Here is a 15,820-nt window from a genome sequence, read left to right as displayed (position 1 = left end):
GATTTTTTGCATAGAAGAGCACACAAATCCTGGATTCTCTGCAACAGCTAATTCCTTCAGTCAGTAAGAAGGCAATTTGAAAGTAACCTTGCAAATTGTTCTGAAAACTTACCAGCTCCAGTACTAAATGGCTGCAGCCGCCAAAGGACTGAAGATAAAAATTTTAAAGCAATAATTTGAAGATGAAAATCCATGCACGCCTCCCAAAAAGTAATGCAAATCACTATCCTGAGCTAGAGTAATAAAACAGGCAGATAAACTATTTTCTGCAGTTTGTCCTAAATGTGCAACGTGTTTCTAACTAGTTGTCCTGGCCAACATCATGGCAAGCATACATAACACTTATTAAGAAGTCCAGGAATAACATGCCATACTTTGTAAAAGACAACAGGAGGCATTCTGGCAGTCTTATCAGGATGAGAAGTAAATAATGGATGAGAGCTGCTGAGCCAAGAGTAACTACACCACAAGACATACAAGACTCATCCCCTCCATTCCTCAAATGAATTCCCCATTGTTACATTCCATTAATGTCCTCACTGAGTGCTCTTAATCATATTCAAATAAAATCCTCATGCAAAAGTGAAATACACAGGTGATCCCTACAAGCCTTACACACACACACACTGTAAGAATGAGTAAGGTAAGAGCCCAAGATCTTTCAGTCCAAAAATCTATTACCATCGTCAGCAGGCCAAACTAAAATTGTGCTAGTGTTAGCAGTCTTAAAGCATTATAAGTCAAAACAGACCTTAGCCAGCCAGTGGGAACGAGTCCATACTCCTTCCCTTCGTGGGAAATTACTTTTCCTGTGCACTCTGGCACGACTAGTTTCCTGAGCTTCACTTTTTCACCACATCGATTGAAATAAATTATCAGCTACCTCTTTTGGCTCTTTTGGAGTTCATTTATAACCCTCTTGTAAGGTGCTACATACAACAAACAAATTCCTTGCAGGAACATGATGCAAACACTACTGTCAAGATCATGGTATTCTGAGTTGGAAAAAAAGAGTGAATCTTTACCTCATTCTTTCAGGGGCTTAATGCATGAGTTTGTGTAGATGACGTAGGAATTCTAAGTGACTCCTATTATGTATGTAGAACTATACGCTGCCTCATGTCTAATGAAGTTCTGGGTGTTTCAACACATTCTTATATGAATGACAATAAGGAAACACCTAAGGCCAACATGCTGGTTAGCAATGCAGTATAAGGATGTAAGGAGCTAAAAGCACGTAATGAAATTGTTTTTAATAAGGTAGCAAATCAATGACTGAGACATACAGAAACTAGTGAACTGCACCAGTATTCCTCAAGGCCTTGTTATTAACAGTTATTATTCAGCTTTGTCTGAATTATAAAGTTCCAAAAATATTAGAAACACATACAAAAATGCATAACTTTTTACTTTTCAATACCTTCTGTCTCAATAGTCTCACCTGTATTTTCTCACACTTCTCAACCTGGCATAAACATATACATGAAACATGCTAGTGTATTATTTTTAATGAGTTTTCATGCATATAACCTATGCATCATTTAAAAAACATGCACATGGTATACATCTGTGTGGGTAAAAAGAGGGCAAATAGCAAAGTCCCATCTCCCTTAGTAATATCCTTGTTCCTGATCCTATTATTCCAAAAGCTCTGATTGCCCTCTCTTTCAGTGTAGGATAAGAGTAATCTGTGATTTTTTTTTCCAAGTCCTGGCATGTAGGTTATGTATGTTGTGCTTTACATGCATGAAAATATGCTAGCTTTGTAACATGAGGAATGCCATAGTGTAGTTGCAGTGGAAAGTTTGCTTAAGCCTGGTAGATCTTCTCCATGACAAATGCGATGATGACTTCTGAAGTAGATATTTGTATCGATTCCACTTCTTTTGCCTTCTGTGTTGGTCTTATGGCTTATGGCTCCCGTAGGTACTTGTCTTGCAAGTATTAAGAAAAATGTAAAGAACAAAAACTCTGGGCCTGTGGAAACAAATCTTTACTCGTTACAAGTCATGTAAAAGCTTTTAGAGGGATTGCTGTATTCTCAGGAAATATGTTAACAGGAAAAGGCCTTCTCTCTCCTAACTTTGCAAGTACTGCACAAATAGCAGCGGGAGTTCTGTGATCATGTGGCACATATATGACACGAAAGGATAACAAATCCAAGGTTTCTTGTATGGCCTTCACTTGTTCATGGAGTAGGCAGTTCCAAAGGACTAGTTTGAAAACACAAACCTATAAGGTACCAGAAACAAATGCCAAGTGGGTGCAGTTTTATGACCAAAGTAGAATCTATATATACTCATAAATAAATGAGTTAAGCATTTGTTTCTTTCACAACAAGCTTTTAAACAGAATGTTAAGTAGGTTAAAAAAAAATCAGGAAATAAAACCAAATTAAAAGCTGTGCTTATTTCCATTGCCAAGGATTTAATATCCACTTTCAGTGCTACTACAAGTATGCTCCACTGCTGAGATTCATGGAAGCCAATCAAGGGGGACTAGGGATAACTCCCACAGAATCTCTCTTCTCACTTTCTTCTGTGATGACACATCAGGGTGCCATCAAAACGCTTACCACTCCTACTTCAGTGCATGAAGAAACAAAGAGAACCCCCCTCAGTCTCACAGATAGGCCACATTCTGTTCCCCTCTACTCAAACAAACTCTAGAGACTAAGAATAACTGATTTAATAACTGCATTTAAAGACACTATCTTCATTAGTGCAAGAGGGCATCTGAAGCGCCCACTCTCCAACAAACAGCTAGGGTAGTAGTATTCTGTGCCAGAGGCCTCCATGCTTCCACAGGAACTCTATAGCTTGTATACTGTCCTACAAAGAATATGGTCACCTTCTGCCAGGGGCTCAAGATCTGATGTTCATAAACCATTAGGATCTGGAGTTTTGGTTCAAGCCCCATGTCTTACTGCTCCTCAGATGAAAAGATGAGAAAACAGCTCTTTCCTTGTCTCTAAAAAGATTTTTCTATTTGGAACATAGCCTCTATTTAGGTCACTTGAGAGGACAACCATCATTGCTGTTTTCTGATTTATGTGAAGCTCTGTATTATACCGACTGTGAAATAAATCCTGGGCAATCAATAAGTAATTAAAACAGAACTAATGGTTGGGACAAAACTGAGAGTACAAAGTGCAGCTACAATCTAATTATTACAATTTGATCCAAAAAAAGTGTCCCTCTGGGCAGCAAAGTTTATTGATGGAGATGCAGGCTTGTGGGGCACGGCTGCCAACAAACAGGTTGGACACATGCTGAGCAACCTCACCCCTCCCAAAAGCTGAACACTGCTTAATCTGCCCTCTGGATAGAGGGACAAAACTGGCTCTGCTAATTCCCTCAACATCCCTCATGTTCAGCTGCCCATGGGCTCTCACTGAGGAGGGCTTTGTATTGCCTCAAATGTAACTCAGTGAGCAACAGCAAAATGACAAGGTCCATCTATTCACATCCAACTGCAGAATCAAATATTCAGACCTCCTTTCACAAAGCTACATGACACAACATGAAGATGCACTATATTCTTAAACACAAAATTTATTTGAAAATTTAGAACTGCTATAAGCAGGTGCTCAGGCCTTAACAGGTTCATGAAGCCAGAGCCAGATGCATGACCAGGGCAGATGTCAAAATTCACCTGACCTGTTTGAGCAGGCAGATCAGTTTACCTCATTGTAAAGAAAAAGGAGCACCTCACATGATCTGAGACTGCGGTTGACTAGTTTTGGGGGAGAATCTAGTATGGGAGAGTTTGGGGTTTTCCCCTTTACTGAGGCAAAAGAGAGTGCCTAAATGTTCTTCCCCCCCCCAATTAATGGTCTACCATATGCACTTGATATATCATGAATCTGCCAGAAGCCATTACTCATTATTTTTAACTATACATCCAATTCTGTTTTCAGAGCAATTTTTCACTATATTTAGCTTGCCTGTCCCTAAGAAAATTATAATGTTTTAGAGGATTGCACAAAAGTTACAGCATTAACTTGATTAAACACCTGGTAGAGGACTGTGCCCACAGTGGAACTGAATACTAAGTGCAAATAAATTATGTTACTCATCCACCCCTCTGCAGAAAATTGTACATTTTGAGACTTTAAATGTATCTGTCACAATCAAGGAAAGATTAATACTTTCTTGGATGGAAAGTATCATTTTAACTTACTTGAAAAGAGAGTCTATGCACATATAAAAGGGAACTTTCCGCTCCGTATTGAAACAGAGGACAATTGTTTCTTCCAGCTTGATCTTTGCATAGGTTATTACAGGATATGGAAGCTAATTAGTCTTGGGCACATTTATGAACCTCTTTCCTAGATTCAGACTATAGGCATGATGTTTCTGAAGCATGCATTGTTGCCTCAGTGCACCATACAAATGATAGGAAAAAATCCCTTTTGATTCTTATGTAACAAAAATACAAATTAAAAAAATCTCCCTTCATAAAAGACTTATTGTCAAAAGACTGGAAAACTCTAGTAAGACAGTTCACAGTACTGCCATCACCTATATCAGAAGGAACTAGTTTTGAGGCACTCTGACCTTCTCCCTGTGGGGACAGTTTGCTCTCTCAGATATTTTCTGCCTTTCTGCTGGAGAACGGCAGACCTGAGCGAGATCTTAACCAGTGGAACTGAACTGTTCCTGCTTCATTTTCATTTATTGTTAACTGAAGAAGCTTGGCTGAGCAACGGTATACTTTCGTTCCTGTATATTTCAACTCTTGCAGATGAGCAAAATGGGAAGAGAAAACAAAAAGCAGACAGTAACATCATCATCCCTTCTTTTTCCTCACTCGTTTTCTGATCAAATTTTCCATCTGCTAGTTGCCTGTACTCTTGATTTGTATTATTCACCATTGCTCACTTTCAGCCAAATACTCCTGTCTCTGAGAGATACAGAGTGCTGTTGACTACTTCCTGTGATGGCTAAAAGAAGAACTTTATCACTCTGTTTTGACTGGCACTCCAACTCACTTCAGCTTCTATTTAGAGGCATCCTATTTGGTATAACCAGTTTCACGAACATTGCAAATCCCACCTTAAATTAAAGTCTTTACCACCTGGCCTCCTGAGCGCCCTGTCTCTCAATTACTTAGTAGCAACACTTCTATCTTGTTCTATACCATTATGTCTCAGCTGAATTTCATAGATTACTCTGGCACACAACCTGTGGACCTAATCACGCAATTCAGCTCCTCTGAGCTCTGTAGAGATCCTAGAGAGAATGACAGAAGTGTAGTAGTGCTGTGGGACATGTACTGCAATACTGGAGCACATGCATACAGAATAAATTAAGGTGGAGTGTCCTTAGAGATGTAGTCAGGAGGCTTTAAGGGCTAGAATTAGTGGTCATATGAGAGAGAGAGAGAAAAAGAGAAAAACTGAGGGAGGGAGAGAACAAAAGAGGAAGAGTTAGAAAGGGAGGAAAAGAGGGGAAATATTTATTTAGTTATATAGTATAAGCAACCATTAGTAATAAATATTGCCTCTTAATTAGTACGATTTTTAATATTGTAACTTACCATCGATAGCCAATTTGAGATCAGTCAGTGTAGTTCGAACTCTTGATATAACATGTTGCATGCGGTCAATTTCTTGACGGAGAAATATGTTTATGGGTTGAATTGCTCCCATCTTTTGAAGCTGGGCTTTCACCTAAACGAGAATAGTGCAATGATTATAAAATTTAATCTCCTGTTTCCCATGCAATAATTTTTGAAAGCAAAAGGATGTTTTTCAATTCTATCACATAATTCCTGAGAAAATAAACTTTTATGTAACAGATGGCCATTCAAGTTCTGTGCCAACTGTAAGATTTAGCACACTGACTCATTAGCTTACCAAAAGGAGCTCCTTCATCATTCTAAGGAGGGAAAGTTCCCTCTTTTTGAAGGGACATAGCAGTTCCTTCTGTCCTTGTTAGGCTGCAAGGTCTTAGATCTTAAAAAAAACCCACACCACATGCTATACAAAAGCATGTTTGATGGTAACTTCATATTTCCAAATTGTGCTAGGTGAACTTTCTCACCTCTTCTTGCCCTGCTGAGTTGAAATAATGCTACAAATGGAGTTTAACTTAACAAGCACAATGATACATAAAAGCTGCTATTTCCAATAGCATGTGACTCATTCATAAGACAAGGTGCTCATGGATGCATTACTAGAGAGGCAAGATTGCCAGGAATAATACAGATGCCACAGAATTCTGTTATGCGATTATGTGCACCATTTTGTAAATAGAAGCTTTTGGCCTTCTTAATTTTTAAGGATAACAGTTTCACTCATGTTCAACAGAGAACATTTTCAAAATTGAATTAGTTGTCTATGTTAATTAAGGACATGTCACAGCAACATTAACAAAAGCATTCCCTGTCTCACTTTAGCAGATGATGCGTATACAATATGCTTCAGACGTACACTGTATGTTCCATGTCTATCAAAGATCACTGTATACAACAGTGCATGATAGAGGATTTAGTGGCACCTGCAGAAATCATGGTGCCTATACCTCACATTGTACCAGAATTCTTGATTTTTAAGAGTTTCAAGTGTTTTTCCCCACTATGACTCATCTTTCAGAAAGCCAATGGCCTTCTCTCTGTACTCGCTATCACTCAGCCACATGCATCATCTTTCACATCGAAGCAGCCTGAACCCTGATCTTTGCCATAGTTGCTCCTTCCCTCTGCAGGTGAAATTCTGCAAGAAGACTCTGGAACCAAAAAGAGATCTCAAACGGTAAAATAAATCCTAAATCCAGATACCTATATGGCCATTAACTTATCATAAAAGAGCTGACCCATAGGATCAATTTGCTAAAATTATTTAAGACCTTATTTTGAGCTTACTAACAAAAGATGAAGAAAGAGTTAGAAAGTCTATTCTTTAAAAGAGCAGAATATCATTGGAATTCTACTGCAGTCAAGCGGAAGCCACAAGATTTGGTATAATGCCTGCTGTTTCATCAAGGCCAGAAGTCCACTGGACTTTGCTTTGTGTTTTTCCAGATATACTCATATATGTCATTGTATATATTATTATGTATACTATACATTATATACACATAGTAAACATTACTAAAGATCTTATTATTACACTGAATAGCAAGTTTCTGCAAGATGAATATAATATAGCAGTTGAGTAGTTATAAGTGCTAGTATAAATGAGTAAATGCTTTGACAACTTCCAATTCTCAAGTTTCAACTCCAAGCCCAATAAAATAATCTTTTTCAACTTTATATGCTATTCTCCTTGGGAGACAGCTATCAGCAAGGTTATTCATCATATTTTAATCACAAGGACCCATGAGTTTGTCAGACAGAATGTCCAAGAAATAGGTGCCAGCCAATTATGCTAATGCTTTGCAGTGTGACAGTTTATTTTACAGACTGCATAAAAAACTACTGTAAAAAACTACTAAAATCAGCTATCACAAGACTAAAGCTAAGACAATAAACTCTTTTTGGATAATTTACACAATGAAGTATTCTGATTTTTTTCATAAAAAATCCAGGGAAAGCTTCTGCTTTCTGAAAATTACACAGGAATTCTCCCTCTTGGTAAAAAAGAAAAAAAAAGTTTGATTTTTTTTTTTCCAAAATACTTAGAATTTAAGTGCATGCCACTAGTAAGAAAGGAATTATACAGAATATAGTCCATGCATTTTATCCTTTAAATAAGAAATACACTTTTTTCTAGTCTACAAAGCATGTGTTCCTTTGGGGGATAGTTTAGAGGAAGAATTTTTCCCATTTGAGGAAAAGATGTTGTTAAAAGGGTTGTTTTCCAAAATATTTATATTTATGAACCTACAAAGAGAAGATTAAATAAATATTCTAAAATATTACTGTACTGATAATCGTACAATTTGTTTAACTAATGAATTCTCAGAATTTAAACGTTCTTCTGATTTGGTTTCGTGTAACAACAAAAATACCTGTAATGTTTTGAATAATGGAGTGAACCAATAATGCAGAAATTTGTTAATCCATCCTAGATATGTTCACAGCACTCAGCCTGGAGCACTGTGCTGGTTTTGGCTGGGATAGAGTTAATTTTCTTCACAGTAGCTAGTATGGGGCTATGTTTTGGATTTGTGCTGAAAATGGTGTAGATAAGAGAGGGATGTTTTCGTTACTGCTGAGCAGTGCTTACACAGAGTCAAGGCCTTTTCTGCCTCTCACCCCACCCCACCAGCAAGGAGGCTGGGGGTGGACAAGAAGTTGGGAGGGGACATGGCTGGGGCAGCTGACTCCAACTGACCAAAGGGATATTCCATACCATGTGATGTCATGCTCAGCATATAAAGCTGGGGGAAGAAGATGGAAGGGGGGGGGACGTTCAGAGTGATGGCGTTTGTCTTCCCAAGTAACCGTTACGCGTGATGGAGCCCTGCTTTCCTGGAGATGGCTGAATACCTGCCTGCTGATGGGAAGCAGTGAATGAACTCCTTGTTTTGCCTTGCTTGCGCACGCGGCTGTTGCTTTACTTATTAAACTGTCTTTATTTCAACCCACGAGTTTCCTCACTTTACTCTTCTGATTCTCTCCCCCATCCCACCGGGCGGAGTGAGCGAGCAGTTGTGTGGTGCTTAGTTGCCGGCTGGGGTTAAACCACGACAAACACCAAGTATAACCAGATACGAAAACTGAAAAAAATTACATACTTCCTACCTTACTGTATACGAATCAATCCTCATCTGCAGTGAGATTTACTAGGTGTAACATAGTGCCTTTCTTGGAAATCTTGCTGTTAAGATTCATTTTAAATACCAGCTCTGAGGTATGATTGACTGGTTTTGTATTAGAATTCTTATCAAGCAATCAGATGACTTACTTCCAGTGCTCTATTTATTATGACATAAAGAGGTGGATACCGACCGACAGAAAAAAACTCAACAGGCAAAACTCACTAACCAAAATAGCTCTTCTGAGATTAATATACTAATTCCATAAAGCCCACTTACATCTCCTTTTCATTATGCAAACAGCTGTCATCTAACATAAAACAAGGTGATTTAAGAAAGGAACAACTAAAATCATAATCTTAATAGCTTTTTCTACATGATTTTGCAATGCATTTCTCTACCATATCAGATTCCTCTATGCACATTTCTTAGATGTCTTCAGGTCACCAACTCCTTTGTCACCACATACTTTATAGGACATTCAGCAGAAAAGCAGTTGCCAAACTCATGCCATTTAATGATCAGTCATCAAGTTAATGTAGTAGTAACTGCCTATCATTTTCAGTAAATGCTATTATTTTCAGTTAGACTTGGTTACTTGCTATACTCTTTGTCAGCAGAAATGGGAAGTCCATCATTCTGTGAGATGGTCTAAATAAGAGGCCTGAATAAGAAAGACAAGCTTAAGGCATGTCCAAGTGAAAGCTTTTTTCAAGTGGTGTCAAGGACCACTTCCCTGTTGTATACAAGGAAGCAGGCAGTGAAATATGTAGAAAATAGCTGAAGATCTAGAGCTGGGTGACCACGGTATCTGATAGGGCCAGAAACACCTTACAAAAGCATCTACGTTAGTGTTTCAGTTCAGACCCCAAATTTTTTTCTGTAGCAAAAACCCTGCAGTGAAAATCAGACTCCAGGCACACAAATTGGCTTAGCTTCAAATTAAACTAACCCAAAGGGTATGCTTCAGAGACTCTGATGTACTCCCACCACTAATGGTTGTTCAGCCTACAGGCCCAGACTAGAGTTAGACCAAAGTAAACTCCCCAATAAAACATCTAACGCAGGTCTGGGGTCCTCAGATGAACTCCTATTCCCATGCAGTACTTCCTAATGTAGTCATAGCCTTAGTGGAGGGTAAGGCGAAATCAATACTACAAAAAATATTTAAGGAAAAAAACCATTGCTACTCGGATTAAAAGTCAACCTCTAATAAAGTGCAGTATCTTTGGAATGTCTCCATGTCTATTCCCTAGCAAGCTGTTTTTCAAGCTGCAAGGATCATTTTCATTATAAACCTCTGTGTGTGACAGGCTGACATTTATTCTTGCATCTATCTTCACTCACATGGACTGAGTGGACCTAATCATTTTACCACTAATCTCTCTGTTACTTGTGAGGCAAGACCCAGAAGCAAAAGGGGTCATGAAAGCAGAATTCTTACTCTGCCTCTGCCTTTGGAGTGAGAAAAATGAAGATAGTTTTAGGTCAGGAGGAAGGTTTATTTTGCTTTTCCATCACCTGTGTCAAACTGCAGTCTGATAAAGCATGCAAAGGCAACTTGTTTTGTTATAGGCTTTCGGGTGGACGCTGAGTCAGTTTTTTGAGTGGTGAGAGGAAGCAATACAAGAACACAACAACAAAAGAAGCAGCATACATTATGGAGTAAAATGGTTGCCCTGTTTTGAAAGTTGTTGGTTCCGAAGTCATTGCCAAAGGCTAATAATTGAGAAATGAAGGCCTCTGTGTGACAGCCTGAATTTTCTCTGGATTCACAATGTATCAAGAGAAAGTACAATCCGGAGCTCTGAATGTCAGCAAATAATTGGTTTCAGCACCATCTGTCCCTAACCTAGTCTGTTGGGGTTTTAACTCTGAGCAAATTCACTCCACACTTTCTAAAGGGAGCCACAAGAACTGATCAAAGATAGCAAAGGCACCTGCCACTTTCCCTGAAGAGTATTTGCTTTTAATTACCTTCATTTGTTTCCTAAATTTTTTGTTCCTGTTCTCCACTGATAGTATCTCTATAACTAGATTTCCAAAGACTATCACGTCGTGGCCTTACTGGAGCACAATATTCTGCTAAAAGCAAACCCAAGCTGCACTGCTAGGACTAATGAATGTTTTTCTTTTTACTGCTCTTATCCAATGAGGCATGCATAGGAACTCTTTTTGACACATTCCCTCAGTCTCTTACAATTTAGTATATTAGTTTTATTTGTTTCAGGATTGTTAAACTGATCTAGTAGGTAATAATGTCCTGAATATAGGTAATAATGTCCTGAATGACCAAATGTTGACTTAAATTGACAAACAACAGAACTCATCTCATTCCCTTTTTTTAAGACATCACGGGAAGTAATTACATAATCCATTTCACTCCTTACACTTGCAAGCTTAATTTCATTTGCTTATTATGTTGTAGCTTCTGCTAAATTCTGTTGCTTTTTCCCTCAGAGAACATCTAAATTCTCTCTTCTTTTCTGCTCTGACTAATGAAATTCTTGGTTATATGTTAGTGAACATAATCTTTTTTTTTTCTTTGGTATTTTAGACATTCTTTTTTTGTCAGTTTATGCAAACTTTCATTTAAAAATGTAGTTTGCTTTACAGCTTACTCCTGCTATCTCCACCCTTTCTAAGAGGTTCCCGAATAACAGAGCTTCAGTTCAGATGAGAAACACATTTGATGTTACAGATTTTATGCTTATTGTGTAGAGGTGGCCACACTCCTGGCACATAAACAACTGCAGCAAAGAGGCGGAACTGGGCACCAATGGTAGAACAGGGAAATTCCTCTCCAACAAAGAAAGCATTGGTGAAGACCCAAATGCGTTCTAAGATCTAGAGAATGAGAGAAAGGGTAAATCCAGTAGGCAAAATGAAGAAGGAAATATAGAAGAACGAGGAACTGCAAGAAATAATGCCAAATCTCATAACACCGCAGAAGTAAAATCAGACATTGTAGTGCAGCTGACACAGCCAAAGACATGTACAGAGGAACACATTATTACCAAAAATAAACTGTTGGAAAATGACCAGAGGATGTTTTGTAGATACTCAGAGCAAAGGAATGACTACCATGATACAGAAACAAAGCGTAATTTTTGGATGGTTCTGTGGAAAAGTACCATGACATCCATTAGTAATGCGGACTGAAGAAACAGCGTGTAAATAGAGTGGTGTGATTAAAAGGGAAGTGCAATTCACAGATCAAGATGTACAGAGCCTGAGAAAACTAGAAATTACCAGGAAGAGGTGGTATCTACACCTATTGGTAAGAGAATGAAACAAACCTACATCCTGAGCTCAGAATACATTTATAAGAAATACAGGGGGAAAAAGTAGGTCCAACAGGACAACCTCTGACTGTGCCTGTAAGAACAAAGCCCGGGGGCAGGGGCGACACGCTGATGCTAAAGTATTAATACCTAATATTGGTTTGTCCTGTACAAACACAAATCTCCTTACTTGAATCATAACAGAACAGCTGTCAAGCAAATCAAAGCAAAAGCGATTTTCTTGAAGCTCAGAGAAGATGTCAGAGAAGTGGTACAGAAGCAAAGAACTATCTAATTGTGAGCATCATTATAAAGATGATTGCTTATAAGAAAATAAAAACCTGCATATATGATTGGCAGATCATGAGAAAAGACAATAGCTTATCATACTACTGGATGATGAGAGTGAAACAGCAATGAAAACAATTGGTGGTGATTTTTTTATACAGTCACATGGAAAAGTATGTATTGTACCCAAATACAGTAGTAAAATAGAGACAAGTTAAGAGAGCAGGGTGGAACTTCCAAAATAAACCCTCCAGACTCCTTGTCCTCAACTACAGCTCCTGGCTCCATAACTGGTTGTCTCCAAAGCTAAGACACTCGAGGAAGTGACTGAAAAGGGGAGGCCTATTCTATGTGTGTTTTGTGTGGATAACCTGAGTGAGTGGTGGGATGGCTCCTGTGACTGGAGTGTTGGAACGGAAGGATACAGGTTCTTTAGGAAGGACAGGCAGGGGAGACGAGGAGGGAGTGTCGCCCTCTATGACAAGCTGGAGTGCATGGAGCTCTGCCTGGGGATGGATGAGGAGTCGACCAAAAGCTTATGGGTCAGGATTAAAGGGAGGGCAGGGACAGGTGACATCATGGTGGGGGTCTGTTACAGGTCAGTCGACCAAGAAGACTGAGCAGATGAGGCCCTCTATAGACAGATAGGAGCAACCTCACGTTCATAAGCCCTGGTCCTCATGGGGGACTTCAACCACCCCGATATCTGTTGGAGGGACAACACAGCAGGGCATAAGCAATCTGGGAGGTTCCTGGAATGCGTCGACAATAACGTCTTTCTCCAAGTGATAACGGAGCCAATGAGGAGAGGTGCTATGCTGGACCTTGTTCTCACCAACAAGGAGGGGCTGGTGGGGAATGTGAAGCTCAAGGGCAGCCTTGGCTGCAATGACCATGAAATGGTGGAGTTCAAGATCCTTAGGGCACTGAGGAGGGCGCACGGCAAGCTCACTACCCTGGACTTCAGGAGAGCAGACTTCGGCCTCTTCAGGGATCTGCTTGGTAGAGTGCCATGGGATAAAGCCCGGGAGGGAAGAGGGGGCCAAGAAAGCTGGTTGATAGTCAAGAATGACCTCCTCCAAGATCAGGAGTGATGCATCCCAACAAAGAGGAAGTCAAGCAAAAACGCCAGGAGGCCTGCATGGATGAACAAGGAGCTCCTGGACACACTCAAACACAAAAAGGAAGACTACAGAGGGTGGAAGCAAGGACAGGTAGCCTGGGAGGAATACAGAGAAATTGCCCGAGCAGCCAGGGATCAGGTTAGGAAAGCTAAAGCTCTGATAGAATTAAATCTGGCCAGGGACGTCAAGGGCAGCAAGAAAAGCTTCTATAGGTACGTCGGGGGTAAATGGAAGACTAGGGAAAATGTGGACCCTCTCCAGAACAAAACGGGAGACCTGGTTACCTGGGACATGGAGAAGGCTGAGGTACTCAATGACTTTTTTGCCTCGGTCTTCACCAGCAAGTGCTCAAGCCTCACTGCCCAAGCCACAGAAGGCAAAGGCAGGGACTGGGAGAATGAAGAGCCGCCCACAGTAGGAGAAGATCAGGTTTGAGATCATCTAAGGAACCTGAAGGTGCACAAGTCCACAGGACTCGATGAGACCCATCCGCAAGTCCTGAGGGAACTGGTGGATGAAGTTGCTAAGCCACTATCCATCATATTTGAGAAGTCGTGGCAGTCCGGTGAAGTTCCCGCTGACTGGAAAAGGGGAAACATAACCCCCATTTTTAAAAAGGGAAAAAAGGAAGACCCGGGGAGCTACAGGCCAGTCAGTCTCACCTCTGTGCCTAGGAAGATCATGGAGCAGATCCTCCTGGAAGCTATGCTAAGGCACATGGAGGACAGGGAGGTGATTCGAGACAGCCAACATGGCTTCACCAAGGGCAAGTCCTGCCTGACCAACCTAGTGGACTTCTATGGAGTGACTACATCAGTGCACATGGGAAGGGCTACCAATGTCATCTATCTGGACCTCTGTAAGGCCTTTGACACGGTCCTCCACAACATCCTTCTCGCTAAACTGGAGAGGTATGCATTTGATGGGTGGACTGTCCGGTGGGCGAGGAATTGATTGGATGGTCGCATCCAGAGGGTAGTGGTCAGACATCCAGATGGAGATCGGTGTTAGGAAACCTCACCAAAAGAAGTTGCAGATTTTAAATAGCTTGCCAAGAGGGTAATGAAAAGATAAGTTCTGAGTTGAATTATGATAGTACAGAAGAGGCTATTTATACAAGATGTATTAAATCTGAGATGAATAGTAGAACAGAAGACAAATATTGTCAGGGCCCCAAGACTATTGGTTGTAACCTAAGTGGACATTCTAAGTTGGCCAGAGAAGAAAAAGTATAACATAACAAGTTGCAATATTGCATACTGGGCACTCTACAAGCTTGGATTGCAACCAGGGAAAAAAAGCACCATCAGTGCAAAACAGAATTGTAAATAATAAAATCATGGAAATGAGGGGTTTTCAAGAATTACTGTTCATGAAACACAGGGCAAGACACCAGATCCTACTTACAAACTGATACGAGAGTGCTTTATGCTGGATTTTTCCATTTAATTAGACTGTTAATCAAGAATGCAAGAAAAGATTGACAAATATGGCTGTTATAGCTCAAACTCCAAAAAATCTGAGGCATGAAAAGGTCAGTGATAAAATACATTATTCATAATGTTGGTATGATGATAAGAATAGGTAAATTGAAAGCTGTAACCACTATAAGATCATTGATCCTTCAGAAGGAGGCACTGGTGTCCTTCTCTAAGCTACTAAGGAGGGCAAGAACTTTCTGAAGTCTCTAATGGCTCTTCTGGTGACTAAGGTGACTAATAAAGTGGACTATGGCATTTGAAATATATGTTTCTGATGTAGGAATATTTGAGATAATAAACAAAAAGAGACTTATAAAACACTATGCATAATGTTAAGAGCTTTCTAAAACGCATGCCAGTTAAATTTAAAAAGCACAATAAAAGTCATAAAACATATACATACATACATATATAAGCCATCTGTATCTATAAAGCAGCATATACCTCATGAGGATTATAATCTGCAGGTAACTTCTCTAGCATCTCATCAGCAAGACGCTGCACCACTGCTTCTCGGGTTTCCCCTCCTCCAGTGCTGCTGTCTTTGGGCTGGATGCTCACTATTGTACTTAATGTCTCATTAGCCAGGTTAGTCTGGTAAGTTATATCTGCATTAGGGTGAAGTCCAAATACCTTAAAGTAAAAGGGAAAAAAATATTTTAAAAATTGTGATTTTCCTTCTAAAATTCCACCAGTGAAAGAATGCATGGAAATGGATAAACAAGGAAGAAAATCCTCAGCTCTATAAAACAATAGATATGAATAGGTCAGTGGAAATACACCCATTTAACTGGCCAAGAACCAAGCCCAAATTACGCAAAAACATGAACAGAGTCTGCACATACAATAGCGTTTTCATTCATATGAGTGGGGGTTTTTTAAATTAACTTCTGATTATCTTCACATAGCAGGCTTTGCATCATGCTGTGGAGTGCTAT

The 15,820-nt window shown here is 39.8% G+C and overlaps 1 protein-coding gene across 1 annotated transcript in view; it reads right to left on the bottom strand.

Annotated features, from left to right (window-relative positions):
- LOC142078944 (dynein axonemal heavy chain 5-like) overlaps nucleotides 1-15,820 on the bottom strand; it is a 174,753-nt gene that overhangs the window by 12,452 nt on the left and 146,481 nt on the right. Inside the window, exons 72-73 of the mRNA XM_075142294.1 lie at nucleotides 15,327-15,515; nucleotides 5,542-5,674 (exon numbers count right to left, since the gene is read on the bottom strand). Coding sequence (XP_074998395.1) covers nucleotides 5,542-5,674; nucleotides 15,327-15,515 — 322 coding nt within the window. The remainder of the gene's footprint in view (nucleotides 1-5,541; nucleotides 5,675-15,326; nucleotides 15,516-15,820) is intronic.

This window comes from Calonectris borealis, chromosome 2 (assembly GCF_964195595.1).
Source record: "Calonectris borealis chromosome 2, bCalBor7.hap1.2, whole genome shotgun sequence".
Classification (NCBI taxonomy): Eukaryota; Metazoa; Chordata; class Aves; order Procellariiformes; family Procellariidae; genus Calonectris; species Calonectris borealis.
Note: the sequence above shows the minus strand (reverse complement) of the source record. Positions and strands in the feature narration are given on the sequence as shown.